At 36.6% G+C, this 2,330-nt stretch overlaps 1 protein-coding gene across 2 annotated transcripts in view; it reads left to right on the top strand.

Annotated features, from left to right (window-relative positions):
• The window catches only part of Sox30 (SRY-box 30), a 32,235-nt gene that overhangs the window by 2,629 nt on the left and 27,276 nt on the right, over window positions 1-2,330 (top strand). For both annotated transcript variants that reach the window (XM_005368159.1, XM_005368158.2), the window contains exons 2-3: window positions 197-436; window positions 1,791-1,970. In XM_005368159.1, the coding sequence (XP_005368216.1) occupies window positions 197-436; window positions 1,791-1,970 (420 nt within the window). The remainder of the gene's footprint in view (window positions 1-196; window positions 437-1,790; window positions 1,971-2,330) is intronic.

Here is a 2,330-nt window from a genome sequence, read left to right as displayed (position 1 = left end):
CGAAAAACCAAAAAAAAAAAAAAAAAAAGAATGCTGAGTTTAGGGACTCTACAGAAGTTTGGAATATTGGCAACATTTTGACTGTATTGTAGTGTATGTTTTCAGGTACTGATATATAAGTATAGATGAAGGTACACTTGAACTTAAAATCGTGTATGTGGCACGTTAACATAGTCTCTTCATTTTTGTCATATAGGAATACCTGATACTCCCTTCAGTAAGGACAGAAATGGCCATGTGAAGCGACCTATGAATGCATTTATGGTTTGGGCAAGAATCCACCGGCCAGCACTAGCCAAAGCTAACCCAGCCGCCAACAATGCAGAAATCAGTGTCCAGCTCGGGTTAGAGTGGAACAAACTTAGTGAAGAACAAAAGAAACCCTATTATGATGAAGCACAAAAGATTAAAGAAAAGCACAGAGAGGAATTTCCTGGTAATCAATGAAATGAACAAAGGCTCTTTCCATTTCTTTTAAATTTATTTAGGTAAAGATTAAGTTAGGTTGAGATTTCCTAATCTATGTGTGACAAAGAAAATAATAGCTAGCATTATAATAATGATCGAATTAATACTAAACGTACATTTTCTTAAGTGGAACACAATTGTGAAATATCACATATTTACCAGCTAATACAAATCAGGAGACATATGCTTTTACTGCGGCTTTGATTAAATACATATATGTACATACAAACATACATACACAGCTATAGCTATAAAAGTAGCAGTAAATCTCCATGGTTCTGTTTTGTAGTATACTTGACATATTAAATAATGGCTAAAAGATAATTAAGATGCAGGAATTAATATCCTCTTCCATTTTAATGTTAAGTGTTATCAGAACATAGTCCTGTTTTTTTGATTGGTAGATTTATTTGTATCACGACACAGTTTGAATGAGTGATTTGTCCTCCTCAGTAAGGGCATTACGATAAAGGTTGGGAACTATGCATTCTTAATATTTATTTATTTGTTTGTTTATTTATTTATTATGTATACAACATTTTTGTCTGGGTGTGTGCCTTCAGGCCAGAAGAGGGCACCAGACCCTGTTACAGATGGTTGTGAGCCACCATGTGGTTGCTGGGAATTGAACTCAGGACCTCTGGAAGAGCAGGCAATGCTCTTAACTTCTGAGCCACCTCTCCAGCTCCCGGAACTATGCATTCTTTGTGGCTTATATAGCTGTGCATAATGGGAAAAGAATTTTTTTTCTGAAATACAAATAGAAATATTAGGAGACAAGATTCGGAGATATCATCTGGGTGGAGCCAGTGCTTTGTCTATAGGACAGCATCACACTGCTGACTTTGAAGGAAGTTAAGGTGTTTGTGATTTTATTAATTGCCATGTCTCAGAGAGAAACTTCCTAAACCAGGCGTAAAAATAGTGACTGGTTATTTGTGACCATTGCATTACTGAGATTTGTACTTTAGAGAATGAAGAAAGAGGAGGAGAGAAATAATGTCTTATGGGGTATTTTTCTTTAGTAAAGGAAAGGGTTTGGGGTTCAAACTCAATGACGTCTGTATAGATCCTACCACAGAGTCACTCCATGTCTCTGAATATAAGGCATTTTGACTTTCCTCTCTATTATTGATTAAAAAACTAACAAAATTAGAAGCTTTGTGGATATTGACACTTATTCCAGAAATAGCCTCATGGAAATGGAAAATATACTTTTAGATAACCCATTTTTTAAAAACTTTCAAGTGTTCTATGTTTTTTAATATAAAAAGGCCAGACTCTGTATATTCCTATTAAAATGTCTCTATCTTTTTCTTTAGGTTGGGTTTATCAGCCTCGTCCAGGGAAGCGAAAACGCTTCCCTCTAAGTGTTTCCAATGTATTTTCTGGTACCACACAGAATATTATCTCTACAAATCCTACAACAATTTATCCTTATCGCTCACCTACCTACTCTGTGGTAATTCCCGGCCTTCAGAACACCATCACTCATCCAGTTGGTGAGTTGGTCCTTTTGTAGATTGTTTGTAAATACCTCAGAATTTTACCTCTTAAGTTGAAATTTATTTTCCATTAAACCTTGAATTTAGAGCAATAGTAAAGGAATAAAATTAAGAAGAGAGGAAACATTAAATGAGAGAAGGAGCAATAGCAGATCAATGTGGACAACTCTCACTTTTTAATTAAGTCGGGATGAGCCCCTGGGTTAGTCAGAGGAGGAGGAAATGACTCATGCAGTTGGTAGGGAATGGGGTCGTTTCACAGGCAGAATAAAGTACTGCCTTGCTGATGCGGTGCGAGGCGCCCTGTCACGGATCTTAGGAAGGGTACTGACCTATTGTCACGGATCTTAGGAAGGG

This window comes from Microtus ochrogaster, unplaced genomic scaffold (assembly GCF_000317375.1).
Source record: "Microtus ochrogaster isolate Prairie Vole_2 unplaced genomic scaffold, MicOch1.0 UNK30, whole genome shotgun sequence".
Classification (NCBI taxonomy): Eukaryota; Metazoa; Chordata; class Mammalia; order Rodentia; family Cricetidae; genus Microtus; species Microtus ochrogaster.
The sequence above is the reverse complement of the archived record's forward strand: the minus strand, read 5'-3'. Positions and strand labels throughout refer to the sequence as shown.